The sequence below is a fragment of the Vipera berus genome (genome assembly GCF_964194415.1).
Source record: "Vipera berus genome assembly, chromosome: 2".
NCBI lineage: Eukaryota > Metazoa > Chordata > Lepidosauria > Squamata > Viperidae > Vipera > Vipera berus.
The window spans coordinates 212,315,005-212,329,643 of NC_138203.1; the positions used below are offsets into that span (position 1 = coordinate 212,315,005).

A 14,639-nucleotide genomic window follows, 5' to 3' on the forward strand; every position below is an offset into this window, starting at 1 on the left:
ACCATCATGAATGGATGATGTGGGCTCTGAAAGTTTCAGGAAAGAGGAATAACGTCCAAATTGCTAGATGTGAGTCTTGTAATTAATTATAAATGAAATGTTAGGCCACTGTTGTTTTCTGCTAGGCAAGGTAAAAAATCCTTTCTCTGAAATGGTCTGCTCCATTTTTATACTAGGAGCATCAACTTTGAGAAATTTTAGTTGCAATCTGGCTCTATTTTAATGGGTTTTAAGTAAGACACAGCATTCTGTTCCATGCATTTTCATGTCACACTACCTTGTCATAACTCTTTAAATAATCGAATAAAGTGTTGTACTTGATCATTATCATGGTAACAGCTACAGTTCCATTAAAGACACATAGGATACATGAATATATTTGGCAGTTACAGATGACAGAATTTGCTGTATCTTGCTGGAAACATAACCACTGAGTATAACTAGGACTTAAATTGCAAGAAGCACAAGAAATATCGCAATATGAATAGCCATGTACAATTGTTGAACGTCATTCTCTGATTATCTCCAAGGAAGAAAATAGAAGAGGAACTTCTATGTAGAAAACAAAATTATGATCTAAAATGTCCAGAATGCCAACTGGTTTTTTAAAAATCTCAAATCCAATCCCATCTGCAGTTTAAATTGCTTTTTCATAATAGCAAAGTGTTGTAAATCAGGATTTCTCAACATTGGTGGCTTTAAGATGTGTCAATCTCACCTTCCAGAAATCCCCAGCCAACATGCTGAAGAATTGAAGTTCATACATCTTAAAAGTTGCCATGGTTGAGAAATTGCCCAGTTCTTTTCTTGTGAAAATCCACAAACATTAGAATAGTTCCACTTTCATAAGTAGATTTCTAGTTGACTGACACATACAACATCAGATACTGATTTAGCTTCAAATCTCAAGAAAATGGCCAACTTCTCCTGACTTTAATACACATTCCCACCCAAAATAGGTAGGATGTTGATGTAATTGTTTCCTTTGGAATCACAAAACCTAAGAGGTTTTGAAGAACGTATGTTAGGCCAATGTTTCTGCAGATTACACAAAAGGTTCTTGTACTCTGTATTAAACATGTAATTAGCTGACTTTCCACTACCAAAATTTTTGTGAGTCTTTTTTTCCTGTATGAAAATTCATTACCAAGTCAATGTTCCATCCTTGAGACAACTTTGCCACGCTGAGAAAACCTGAAAAGCATTGGTTTTCCCAGAGTTACTGGGGATCAAAGTTATATTGTGAATCAGTATTTATATTGTGAATCAAATTACCTATAACTTTAAAAACATGTCATTTTGCAGTTCCAAAGAATATATTAAAATATTAAACCTGAAACAAGCAATAGTTCCAACAAGATAACATGTAACAAAATGTGCAGAATGTGAGGCTCCTGTTAAAGAAAATGTTGCTGTTGTTACTCTTCCAAAATGCTCAAAGTGTTCTTTCTCCTCCCAGTACAGTCAATCCCGTCAGTCAGATTTCTATTGTTGCCGAGCATGCTCAGTTCTAGCCAATCTTTTCCTTACTAGGGAAGAATATAAATGTTGAGATCCCCAAGTCTGACAGTATTTTTAAACGTTGATGGTGCTGCTGGCTATATAATTATCTGCTTTCAAAAAGGCTTTCATAATTAGCATTTAGAATCATTATTGTTGATCTTCAGACTGAATGGATAGCCAAACAGTTCAATTTCCTGCAATCTCTAGAAATCTAAACCCTGAGAAGCGGGGTGGGGGTGGGGGGAAGGGGGTTTGAGGGAAGAGGCTTTCTTACTGTTACTGTCACCCAAGCACAGGGTGACTGCTCACATTATCCAAGCTGTTTATTGATACATTTGTCCTCCCCCCCCCTTCTTTCCGTAAAAAACATTAGGCGGTTCTTAGTTGATGGATCACAATAAAACAGATGCTGCCACCGATACTCATTTAGTAGTTTCAGACATCATTTCTTTTAGAATATGTTGCATTACCATATTACCAATAAATCTTTCATTTATTCATTAGCTATTGTTTGAAATGGCAAAATATATTGTTTTCTGTAAAGAATGACACATATAGTTTCAGTGATCAGCATCACTGTGGCCTAGACTTCCTGTGAGAATTCTGTGTTGGGAATATACCAAGTTTCTTATTAATTTCTGCCCAATGCATTCCTGGGAAAGAAATCTATTTTTGGGGTCTTCTGGCATCAGAATGGAAGGTGGACTTCAGGGATGGATTTGGCACTCCCCCATTAAATCTATGCCCCTGAAAGTTTATTCCGTTTTGCTATTTCTTTTTTCTTAGAACAGCATTTGGGGGCTGGATTACTTGAATCATTCAATTGTCCGGGGGGGGGGGGAAGGAGAAAATTCAAAGAAACAAATCTACCTCTTTTGAATCCCACCATCCATGAAAAATGTTCACAACATCATACAAAAGGGAAATGTTCCCAAGTTCTGAGTTTCTATATTTGCTTTCCACTTCCTTCCTTGGATATTTGCAGAAACATATTCCATCATCATATTGAAGTCTAGTACCTGTTGACCAGGTTTGAAGAGCTCCGACGTGAAAAGCTGCCAATGGTTTTGCTCTTATGCTTCCCACCTGCCCTGCATGTATTCTTACGTGTCTCAGTGGTCACAGCAGGATACAATCAAACCGTAATACGTCTACCAAAATACTTGACAGGTTTCACAATGTGGTTCCAAAGCAGTAATCTAGTCCAGGTTCAGCCCAGCTTGGTTCCACATTTCTTGCAAAACATTCTAGTTTGAAGAGACTCAGTCTGATCTTTTAGTGTGTGTGTGTGTGTGTGTATAAAACTATATTCCTGGATTTTGGTACCATGCCATCCTAGTGGTTAAAACCCTTTTTGACCACCTCTTCCTACGTGGAACCATCTGCTACCATCACTTGCAATTCATGTTCTATTTGCATGCTTTCTTTCTTTTTCTGCTTCTCAACATCTGTCACAAGCCAAAGTTATGAAGACAATTCCCACAAAAAGTTCCAGGATTTCGAAATTGGAACTGAAGATCTGTCCTGCTCAGCCAGTAAAGCTTGTCTTGATTACTTTGATGTAACAACACTTGAAAGCTCCTATTTTATGAAACTAATTTAAACACACTGAATTGTTGAAAGATTAAAAACCGCAGTCAGCTAATTACACTCACTCTCATCTCTTATTCAGCAAATGAATCACTTTTCATTACCACTTAGCTGAAGTACATGAATTTCTGCCTAATTAGAAATGTTGTAGATGGAGCATTAGCAAGGCTGGAGTGGGTCAAGATATCTTGGCTGCTTCATTTTTAATTTTTAACAGTAGAGTCGGATAGAAAAGGTGGGTGATAAGAAGTCATTAAACATTTTTAAATTATTTATAAAAATTACTTTACCCAAATGATCCTTATTCCCCCCAACTGCTCTTATAAACATCAAATGGAATGAAAGGAAGAACAGCCCCAACACTGCTTTTAATGAACACTTTAATGTTATGCATAACAGAACATTATGAGTACAATGGAAATAAATTTTAAGCAATTTAATAGGAACAATAAAAAAATAAAGTAACCAACAGAAGAAAGGGGGAAGCAATGAAGTTTTAATACCTAGAATATAGTACTTATTTCAGTAGCAGCCCTGACTTTGCAAACATAAATTGAACTTCTGCATGCCAGATCAAAAATCATGATATGTGGGTGATCCTAAATGGAGGATTTCTTTTAAACAGGTAAAGGGGAAAAAAAATTCATTCATTCATTTACTTCCTTTATTTTCATTTGATTCATAAAATCTGACTGCTACAGGTTTCCTTTAATAATAATAATAATAATAATAATATATATATATATATTTATATATATATTTAACTCCTCTCTATTGGATTCTGCAATTGCTAAGGCCATATTTACATAAAACAAAGCCAACAATTGTATAAAATCTAAAATTTAATGCTATTGGCTTGACAAAATGTTTGAAGGTGATTACCATTAACTGAAAAGACAGTCCTCCTGTTTTTTTTTTTCTTTTCGCAAGATTACAGGAAGGAAAGAAAGAATAAATATTGCTGCCTTTTGACTATCGGTGATGTAAACAATAACCCCAGAGAATGCTAGGCAATATGCCACTGGCCGCTGATGCAGAACTGCAGAAAACAATTTTTTTAAAAAAAAAGAATTCCAATTTATACACAGAGTTCTCCAAAAGGAAACCATGTAGCAGTTCTGGAGAATGTTTCCATCAGTCCTGCGCTGAATATTATATAGCAGAACCTGGCAGGAACATCCCTCCCTGCCCCAGCTTTATTCGCAGGCAAATTGCTCGAAGAGATCTATAATAAAAATTTGGATAGTACAGCAGTGTTGCTGGAAGAGTAGCAAAAGTATATATACATTCCAGGTCTCTTTGAATTAGCCATAATCACATATGTAAGCCATTTTGGACAAAAATATATATATATATTTTCTTATAAAAAATTGATCAGCGTATTTTGACTTCAAATTTGACTCAGTGGTAGGAAAAGGAATGGATCCAATTAAGATAAAACAGATTCCAATGGAGGAAAAAAAATCAAGTATAAAATTAGTTTCACACGTATTTACCCCCAAATTCCATTCTTCCCGTAAGTTTCAAAGTTAAAACTGTTGCTGCTACCAGAAAAGCTTTGAATTGTCCCATTATAAAACATGGCCTAGACATTGCAGTGTCAATTCACTGGAAGAACATTCAATTCCAAAACTTGAACAAAAGTAGTTTTAGAGTTCAAAAAAATGACCTTTGGATTCGTATGTGGATTCCTTTAAAATAAGCAATAAAAAGAAGGGGAAAAAAAGCATTTGATCAGCATTTTCCACCCTTATCCCAGCTTTATTTGTGCAGCTAAAATCCTTCATTCGATCTGATTGGTTTATTATCTTTATTTGCTAAAATTGGCAAAGTTGGCAAAGGCATCTTGCTTAGGTGGCACAGTTCCAGGAGTCATACAGGATGCCACAGCTATATTAGGAACTCCCATGCCCATTGTACCTGACAAACCCATTCCAGCAGTTGGCATTGCCATGTTCACATTCATTCCCATCATGCCCTGGTTCAATATAGGGCTAGGGCCTCCCATGGAAGCCATCCCCATTGTGCTAGTCATTGCGGTAGGCATTCCCATCCCCACGGGAACAGGGTTGCCCATCAATGGGTTTGCTGGAGGCCGAAGAGGCATCATGTTGGGGGGTGAGTTGAGGCCCAAAGTTGCAAAATTCTGAGTCATCACATTCATCGGTTGTTGCATATCTGGAAGAAAAATGTGGTTTAAGTAAAGAATTTTAAATGTTTACAGTCTTACTTATTTAAGGCAATCTTTTTTCCTCTTTTCCTTGGAGATGTCTTCAAATCAAAGCTTCAAATAAATTAAAATTCGAGTCACAACCTTTAGAGCACCACTCCATACATTTCTACATTACGTAGTATTAACTTCTTCGTGTAGCTTTCCTATGTACAAACTTCAGCTATTCCCTTATCAAAATCCCTGTCAGCGTATGTTGATGTTTAGTGATCTACACCTATAGCACATTCCTAACCTCACTGAAAAAAAACCTTATTTCCTTTTCTGCTTGAATTTCTCTTATCTCTGACTGGACGACATTAGAAAGAAGAGCAATTATTGCCTGGAGAGATGGATTTGGGATTTCCCAGGTGTTTGGGAAAAGAGGTCGACAAAAGAAGTAAATATGCCACTAGATTAAGAGGGCTACACTTTGTGAGGTTTCAAGCTGACATTATCTCATTACTAACAATTGTACTTGTCTTGGAAAACCACAATGTATTATTTGGAAATATCATTCATTGATGATGTTGTGCATATTTCTAACATTTAAAGATACGTTAAGGCTAACACAAATCAACCAACCATGTAACAGTTGAGTACTACTAATTTACATTGTACAGCAGAATATAGCAGTTGTGGGAATCAATTAACTCTAATCAGTATTTCCTGAATAAGCTTAATTCTTGTTTTCCAACACTCCTTAATCCAGACTCCTTTTGCACCACTGTCTATTCTTTCCCTATACAGATAGTCCTCGACTTACAACAGTTCACTGAGTGACTGTTCAAAGTTACAACAGCACTGATTAAGTGACTTATGACCATTTTTCACACTTAAGACCGTGGCAGCATCCCCAGGGTCAAAATTCAGATGCTTGCCAACTCACTCATATCTATGATTTATTTATTTATTTATTTATTTTATTTTAATTCCATTTATATCCCGCCCTTCTCCGAAGACTCAGGGCGGCTTACAAGCTTAGCAGTAGCCTTCATTCTATGTATATGCCTGCTTATTAGGGCTTTCACACACACCCCAAGCGGCATTATTACAAAGTCAGCTTATTGCCCCCAACAATCTGGGTCCTCATTTTACCTACCTCGGAAGGATGGAAGGCTGAGTCAACCTTGAGCCTGGTGGGATGCGAACCTGCACTAATTGCAGGCAGCTGGTGTTACTTAAGGAGGCATTAGCCCACTGCTCCACCAAGGCTCTTGGTGATGGTTGCAGTATCCCGGGCTCATGTGATTGATCACCTTCTGCGGCCTCCTGACAAGCAAAGTCAATGGGAATCCAGAGTCATTTAACAACCGTATTATTAACTTGACAATCGCAGTGATTCACTTAACAACTGTGGCAAGCAAGGTCGTAATGCTTAGCAACAGAAATTTTGGGCTCAACTGTGGTCGTAAGTCGAGGACTACCTGCATAAAAATGTCTATGTTTAGGTGGCTACAAGGTTTAAAGGGAGCATGAAAACATCCTCAGGCCCTTATTCAATTCATCTCAATACTGCCTATTTTTACTGGAAGAAGTTTGCCAGCCAGAAGAATCAGCATTTGATCTTTTTTCCCCCTTGAGATTGCATTTGGTATCTTATGGGTGCAAACTCATAGTTTACTACAGAACTGGCAAAGCCCTACATTTATTTGAAATGTAACATGAGCTCTACTGAGTGAAAAGAGTTGGAAGCACTGAAACTGAAGTTATATGAAATATTTTCAAAATGAAGATAATTTTAATCCTGCACAAATCCATTCAGAGGGACCTGTTTTAGAAACATGCATGAGCAGATAGGAGAGAATCGTTGCTTACTCTGTTGCTGAATCATTGTGTTCAGTGACGGTTGCTGGGGTTTTGAAGGTTGCATACCAGGAACTAAATTGTCCAAACTGATATTTACACTGGGATCGGACCAAGTTGAAGGCAGAGTTTTGCTTATATTTTTGGGGACCATCTCTGTGCCCAGATTATATAGTGGATTAGGCTTCTGTATCATTGGATTAACACTTTGCAAAGGCTGAAAACATTGAAAAGACATTTTTTAGAGTTGTGAGATTCATTGCTTTAATGGTCTAGAATTTGACACAGGAATAATCTACAAAGTTTGCACAGTATGGGATCACAGATCACAAAGTACATTGACAATCTAATTCAGGGGTCTTCAAACTTAGCCCTTTTATGACTTGTGGACTTCAACTCCTAGAATTCCTCAGCCAGCGTGCCTGGCTGAGGAATTCTGGGAGTTGAAGTTCACAAGTCATAAAAGGGCCAAGTTTGAACACCCCTGATCTAATTCAGGGAAAGGCTACCAGGATAGTAAGGGGTCTGGAAAATAAATTCTATGAGAGACAATTAAAAAACTTGAATATGTTTAGCCTGTAGAACCGGTGTCCAAGTAGCGATATGATAACAATTTTCAAATATCTGAAAGGGAATTGACTTTTTTTCCACAATAGAAGAATTTGACATTCTTTATTGCGTCAAAGAGAATAACCAATGGGATAAAACTACAAGGTTTTATAGTCATCAAGCAGAATCCTACATTGAGCAAGTGGTTGGTCTACATGACTCTAAAATCCTTCCCAATTCTTCAGATTCTGAAATTGAATCATTAATTTATGCCAAGACCAAAAACTTAGAAAAATCCTCTTCTTTTTCCCCAACCACGTTTGATTTCTCCAATTATTTTTGAAATCTTTTTAAATTAGATGGAAATTTACCTAACTAAAGGACTAATATTTTGTAATTGAGCTAATCCCTCTTCAAACTCTAACACAGGAAACAACTAACACTTCTTCTGAATTGTTAAAAAGTTACAGCTAGAAATTCTACAATATGTTTTGTTGCTCTAGGATGACTTTTCCCCCCTACTTAAATGAATCTCAAAGAATAATGATCAAAGCAAAATAGGTTAGAAAACACTCAACACAGAGATAAAATAAGCTGAGTATTAAATTATTCAGATACCATTTCAAACAGGGACAAAATGGTCATTAATGGCTTGCAGAACAATTACATACCTGTGACCTTGACATAGGTAGATTAATGCTGACAGTGTTAGAGCCCATCATGGAGAAATTCATGCTTTGAGAAGAGGTCATTGTGGCTTGGGAGGTGCCCATCAAATCAAACACGTCAGCAGAATTTGCAGCAGCTGGAGACTGGCCAAGACCCTGCTGACCAGAGCTGCCAAAGAGTTCAGCAGCTGACTGATCAGAGCTACTGAAGACGTCTCCAGCTGGAGCAGCTGGGCACGGAGCAGTTTGGCTGAAGGCACTCCAGTCACCAAATTCTCCATTCCCGCTTGTAATTGTACCTGGAGAGGGAAAGGAAAAGAAACCTTTTGTAAGGCAAATAAATGCCCCATTATATGAACTGATACAAATGGGAATTGACATTTGTCCACCCAGATTAACATCTGCAGGTAGAATCTCCGTCTGAGCCCTACTCTCCCTCATGAATATCCTAATTACTCGAATAGGGTAGCAAGAAAATGGCAGAAACAATGGCTTGGTAAGGGTGACACCTGTTGACATTTTATCAGTGGGATGCAAATTCCTGGACAGTATAACATCTAACCCAACAAGCGCATGATGGAGAGAGGAGGCATCAGAGGTTCGCTATTTAAATTGTCAGTGCTGAAAAATGAGGAGCCTTAGGTAAAGCAGAAAACACTGACTTAGGCTGAGGCTTTGAATCAATCGTTATGAACAAGAATGGTCTCACAGTCGTAAGTAATAAAAACAGCAATTTGCTCAAACTCATCCGATTACATATAAATTATTTGCTGTACAAAGAGTTATTAAATCAGTAGAGCTAAGTGGGATACCAATAAAATAATGGCTTTCAAATTCAACTGCCTCTGGGTGTTTATCTCACCTCTGTTGTGCTGGTTGACAGCATTATATAGTATTTGTTTAGCACTCTGTGGGTGCTTTGATAAATATGCATTTAAAGCTCTCTCACACATTCAAATCTTTCCACAGGAAATACTGAGTAGCACTCCAATTACTTCTTTTTATTGAGGAATCTATTTCCATATTTTATAAAAGTACACATTTTACTTGAATAAACATACAAGCAATCCTAGATATATGACCACAATTGGCCCGGAATTTTGGTCATTAAGTGATGTGGTTATTAAATGAGTTATCGTGTGACTGGACCTGATTTTAACAGCCATTTTTGCCATGGTCGTTAAACAAATCACTCTGTCACATGAATCACACAGTTGTTCAGTGAATTTAGCTTGCTTGTCAGAAGACAGCTGACAGTTTGCAAATCATGATTACATGGCTGCAAAATGTTGCAACTGTCATAAATGAGAGTCGGTTGCAAACACCCAAATTGCTATTAGGTGACTATGGTGTGTGTGTGTGTGTTATGTATGCAATGGTTGTATTTTTGAGGGCGGATCATAAGCTGCTTTTTGTAAGGCCATTGTAACTTCAAACCATTGTTAAACGGTCATAGGTGGAGTACTACCTGCCTAAGCAAATCTTATGATGAAACCGTAGCCTACTCTTTTTTTTTAATGTGGAGTAGATTTTGATGATAAATTTAACTCATTAGCCACAGATGAATACTATAACTTTGAAATGAAAGAAAATTTGGAATAATAAATGATTAACCAATCATTTTTGTCCCACACTTCAACCAGGAAGGTAATGGACACCAAAGTTGCTTATTACACAGATTTACACCTTGAAACTAACATTTTATATTTAATGTCGGGCAGGACTAAAAGGGAATAATTCAGGACTTTTCACGAATTACACTAGATGAGTTTTTCGAAATGAGCAGTGAAAGACTGGGGAAATATAAGGTCACAGAAATGACACCCTTCTGACTGCAGAATAATCCAACCTGTACTGTTAATAAGGAATTAGTGATCGACAAACTTGCAGATTATCTAGAATCTAATGTGCTTAATTATAAAGTTGTTGCAATAATTCATATCTCACTTCAGTAACTCTTAATATTACCTGTGCACCTGGGTATAAAACCCTTTATTTTAATTAATTTCACTTCCAATGGTGGATTAAAATTTAAGTAAGCAAGGACGGGGAGGGAAAAGAAGATCCACACCTCTAAGCACAATGATGCACTTTAATGCAAGTAGCAGGTTGAAATTCATTAGCTTGGGGCTATGATGAAACATTTGCTTTGATCTCCCTTAGAAAAAGGACTTTATTGGGAGTGTTTCAATTAGTCTCGCCTATTAAAAATGTAAGCACATTTAAAGTATTCCTGATGGGTAAGTAACTGCTGAATGTGTTGATTCTCCAGTTACTGGATGCTCATATTCCAGTACACATACAAAGGAAATGGGGAAATAGAGAGGTGTCTGTTGCCATTCTTTGGGGAACTTTACCAATGATGATGAATCAACCAAGATTTCTAGAGGGGCTTTGTTGTTCAAGAAAGATAAATCATAATTGCCCATTTGCATAATGGTGATCAGTACAGATTAATCATAGTAATACTGATAAAGGAATATTATTAAGTTATACTATAATATTTGCATAATGGAATTCAGTTATCCAAAACAACTCTTTTAATAATCTGTAAAGATTTAGGTAGAACACTGTATGTTAAAGTGCTTATAGGCACAGCTCTTAGATCAACTCACATCTTCTTCTCCCATAAAATTTCTTTTGGCGATGATTGAAAATCTTTTTCAATCTTTTTAATTAAAAAAGGGCTTTCCAGCCTCGACAGAGACAGTGGTATGCCCCCTCTTGAAGAGGTCATCCTTAGACTCAATGGTTTAAATAACTACTGCTCCACCTCTCTTCTCTTTTTAAGGAAAGCTTTTGAGAAAGTGGTTGGACTAAGGCTTTTTGTTTCATGGATAATTTTTATTTTGCAAGAGTCTTAATGAAAAAAAAATGAAAATAAGCAATTCTCTCTTTCTTCTAGGACATGTGGCTGTTATTGTTGTTGTTAGTTGCGAAGTCGTGTCCGACCCATCACGACCCCATGGTCAACGTTCCTCCAGGCCTTCCTGTCCTCTACCATCTTCTGGAGTCCATTTAAGCTCACGCCTACTGCTTCACTGACTCCATCCAGCCACCTCATTCTCTGTTGTCCCCTTCTTCTATTGCCCTCAACCTTTCCCAGCATTAGGCTCTTCTCCAGTGAGTCCTTCCTTCTCATTAGGTGGCCAAAGTATTTGAGTTTCAAATTTAGGATCTGGCCTTCTAAAGAGCAGTCAGGGTTGATCTCCTCTAGGACTGACCGGTTTGATCGCCTTGCAGTCCAAGGGACTTGCAGGAGTCTTCTCCAGCACCATAGTTCAAAGGCTTCAATTCTTTGGCGCTCAGCCTTTCTTATGGTCCAACTTTCACAGCCATACATTGCAACTGGGAAGACCATAGACTTGACTATATGCACTTTTGTTGGCAGGGTGATGTCTCTGCTTTTTAGTGTGCTGTCTAGGACATGTGGCTATTCTGTCTAAAAACAATGCAACTATTTTGGGGATGTTTTTCAACACCACAAGATACAGAACTAGTGGTTTATAGTTCTTAAAAGAGTTTTTGTATAGATTACATAAGCACCATCGTTACAGCTATTATAGGAAACAGAATGGAGTGTCCAAATAATTTCTCTGCTTATAAGTATTAATTAATTGGTCTTAGGCACAGCCAGATTCCAAATCAATTCTAGCCATCTCACACAGTAAAAACAAACTATTAAATATACAATAGAAATCATAACATCATATATGGAACAAGTTAGTAAATATGATGCACATCAATAAACATGTATCACACAGCCATTTGCTGTCATTACTGAAGAGAATTCTGGATTCTTGACTGTCTAACTCTAATCTTATAATAAGGCAGGAATAAAATGAGATTACATAGTGGTATCCAAGTATATTGACTGCTATTGCCCAGTCAATGTCTTCAGATTATCCAGCAGATACAGCACCAGGTTCACATCATTAATTCAAGATGGTTTTCTAAACATTCCACTCAACTGTTTATGTATTGTTAACATGTATGAAGTTTTTCTATACAGCCTCACTTTAAAATCTATTAAGGCATTCACAAATGATTATAAAACAAATTTATAAAGAAACCAAGGAGTTTTAGAATTAAGGTACTGGATCTAGAACTAATGCAAACATCAGAGAAATACTGAGATCAGTTAAAATGTGTAAGATTTTTGTAAACTTTCTAAAGCTGAGATTTTTAAAAATTGCCTTCCTGTTCTAAAGAACAGAGGCATCGCACAGATGAACCTGGTGCTAATAAGACCTGGGATTCAGCAGTGAAGAGCTCTCTTGCAATTTCAGGTAACGCACATGAAGGTACTTCCTATTACCAGATACCAACACTTCTAACTTCATATCAAGACAAATAGCACCAATTATATTTTTGTGATATGAGAATAGAATAGAATAGAATAGAATAGAATAGAATAGAATAGAATAGAATAGAATAGAATAGAATAGAATAGAATAGAATAGAATAGAAAGTCTTCTATTCCAGCCCCCTGCTCGAGAACCTATGCCATGAGAAGCCTTACAAATCTTGGTCTCCTTGAGAGAGAAAGGAAGGCATGAAACCCACAACCTGCAAGAGAAACTGCACAAATCTCCACAAGCAAAGGGGGAAAATCCTTGAGGAATGAAATTGTTGATTAAGCACACTGGAGGCATAATAAACCACTTGATATTGCCTCATTCTGAATAATTTGATCAACATAAAATACTCAAAAGAGACTGAGAAGAAATGTTTAAATCTTGTTAATCTAGATTTTCAAAACTACAACAAGCAGTACTAATATACTGGGGCAAATACTGTATTAGAGAGAGGACAAAAATATATTTTTTTCTCTGAACTGCTAACAGGTGGGCTTAAAGCAGGGGTGGGAAAACGTATGGCTCCCAAACCCCCTACTGTGGTCCTTGATGCTCTCTAAAAAAAAATGCAGCTTTAGCACCGAGTGGCAAACCGCCAAAAAGCAGAGATGAGATTTCATGCAGATTTTCAGTAAAAACCAAAGAAAATAGTTTTTATAAGCTTCTGGAAAGGTTTAAAACACATTTATAATGTATATCAAAATCAAACACATCATCCTGTCTACTGCAGCCTTTGGTTACTGTAATAAACAAACTGGATTCTTTCCTCAGGTCAACAGCTTTTTTTTTTTTTTGAAAGCCCTTTGTTCAAACTAAAGGACTGGCTTTTGGGCCTAGCATAATAGTGCTCAACAATTTCGGAGTCTATTCCTGTTCCCTTTCCTACCTTGCGTCGAGGGACAGCTTGCAGAGGCAGCGGCAGGAGAGCTGAAGTCAGCAAAGCCTCCAAAGGGGTCAGTGGAGCCGCCTAAAACCAAAGGAATGAGAAGGCAGGTTACCGTGAAGTAGGACAGAAACACTTCCTTTGGTATAGTAGTTTACACGTACTTTGAGAAAAAACAAAGAGAATGTAATCAAGAGGAACCGGCACGCATCTCACAAGGGTCACAGAAAATGAAAGGCCCATACTAATGCTGTAAATATGGAAGAAAGAGCAGAGACAATAAAGAAATTACTCTTAAACAATGCCCATCAAAACTAAATATATAATGAGGCCCATAAATGGCCCAATTCTTCAGTTGTGTCCAAATCATACTGAATCATTTTTATACAGCTAAAGTCTACCTTATTATTTATATATTTATATAGTAACGAAAGGGGTTTTTGAGGCCGCATGATATAATGCTTGTCATAATTCATAAAAAATACTATAGACAAAGGCTTTGTTATTATAGCAGCAAGAGTTAAAACAATTCTAATTCAAACAAGACACAGAATAATGGTTGTTGTTTTTTAAAAAAAATAAAAATAAAATCCCCCTCTTTTTGCTTATTATGCAGCTGGTAATACAACATTTAAACTAACTTTGCACAAATTAAATCTTGAGCAAGTGAAAGCATAAAAGATGAGCACAGGATTCCACGTTTTAAGTCGTACAATCTAAATTGGGCTTCGTTTTTTTACATGTTGAAATGCTCTCTTTCTAGAACTGAAACCATTTAATTCAAAATGTACTTGAGTACTTCAATTATTCTCCCCAACAATACTTTATAAATCAAAATAGAAAAATGCATTAAAATTCAGCTGAGCATAATCGTAATACATTAGCCATTTCACAGAGAGTCTCAATCTGGGATAATAAACCATATAACTTAACATTGCTATACATTTGGCATACAGGTTAGACAAGATTGATGGACAAAAATTGGGGCTGCGATACTTCAGAAGGACATTCATAATTGGAACAAAAAAAAATCAGCCCCCTCTTAAAACTGCTATTAGACTCAGGAGAAAAGC

The 14,639-nt window shown here is 36.9% G+C and overlaps 1 protein-coding gene across 1 annotated transcript in view; it reads right to left on the minus strand.

Moving 5' to 3' along the window:
- Positions 1 to 3,456: 3,456 nt before the first annotated feature.
- CLINT1 (clathrin interactor 1) overlaps positions 3,457 to 14,639 on the minus strand; it is a 73,243-nt gene continuing 62,060 nt past the window's right edge. Inside the window, exons 9-12 of the mRNA XM_081318029.1 lie at positions 13,570 to 13,650; positions 8,329 to 8,624; positions 7,121 to 7,325; positions 3,457 to 5,271 (exon numbers count right to left, since the gene is read on the minus strand). Coding sequence (XP_081174155.1) covers positions 4,904 to 5,271; positions 7,121 to 7,325; positions 8,329 to 8,624; positions 13,570 to 13,650 — 950 coding nt within the window. The 3' untranslated portion in view covers positions 3,457 to 4,903. The remainder of the gene's footprint in view (positions 5,272 to 7,120; positions 7,326 to 8,328; positions 8,625 to 13,569; positions 13,651 to 14,639) is intronic.